Below are 872 nucleotides of genomic sequence, written 5' to 3' on the forward strand. Positions count from 1 at the left end.
GTTGGCAGCGATGATGGTGACGCTAAGGCCTCCTTTGGTTTATAGGATTTTTATAGGAATTTTGTAGGATAGGATATTTGTAGGAAATAATCCTTTGGAGGCCTTTGGTTCACAGGAATGCCATCCTATTCCTGTACAGGATTTCTTCCTTTCCTTCACGTTTTGCAGGAACAGAAAAAAGAGGTCCAACCTAATGGAAAACTTCCTGGCGCGAACGACGCGCGCGGCGGCAACTGTTCCCTCCCTTTTTTTCGCTCGGCCGCTTCACTCACATGCGCACAAATAGAGAGAGGGAGGGGAAAAGAAGCAAAATCGACATGTCCAGCCGCCCCTCCTCTCCTCACACAGAGCGGCGCAGCTCCAACCTTGAAGATCGACCGGCAGGGAGGACGGCGGCAGACGGCCGCGCGACGCGACCACATCCAGGCGGCGGGCAGGAACCACCGGCAAGCTGGAGCATCTACCGTCGACCAGCTAGCCACCAAGCCCCAGCGGCATCCATCTGCCGCAAGTCTCTTCAGGTACGATTCTATCTTTCCCTCTCTATTGATTTTCAGATCTGGTGCTAATTAATGGAGAAATAGCCCTGTCCATCTTGCCGGTGTGAGATGCCCCTAGAAATCCCCCGTATCATGAGTCTCTAGTCCAGCCCAATCCCAAGATTTTTTAGGAAAGGGCCCAACAAAAATTAGACGCACAGTCCTAATCTAATTGCTCAGTTTGCTAGCTTTTAGAGTCCTAATCTAATAGCACAGATGTATAGCTGGTGCCGTCCATCACGGGAGCAGTTCTTGTGTTCCCTACTTGTACTCTTGTAACTCTGACCAGGCAATACAATTGATTGTGGCTTGACTCATCTCTCAGCTCTCACT

General features: G+C 50.6%; 1 protein-coding gene across 1 annotated transcript in view; it reads left to right on the top strand.

Annotated features, from left to right (window-relative positions):
• Positions 1–297: 297 nt before the first annotated feature.
• Positions 298–872, top strand: part of LOC119306999 (uncharacterized protein At2g29880-like) — a 5,369-nt gene continuing 4,794 nt past the window's right edge. The window contains exon 1 of the mRNA XM_037583080.1: positions 298–521. Within this exon, the coding sequence (XP_037438977.1) occupies positions 318–521 (204 nt within the window). The 5' untranslated portion in view covers positions 298–317. The remainder of the gene's footprint in view (positions 522–872) is intronic.

This window comes from Triticum dicoccoides, chromosome 5B (genome assembly GCF_002162155.2).
Source record: "Triticum dicoccoides isolate Atlit2015 ecotype Zavitan chromosome 5B, WEW_v2.0, whole genome shotgun sequence".
NCBI lineage: Eukaryota > Viridiplantae > Streptophyta > Magnoliopsida > Poales > Poaceae > Triticum > Triticum dicoccoides.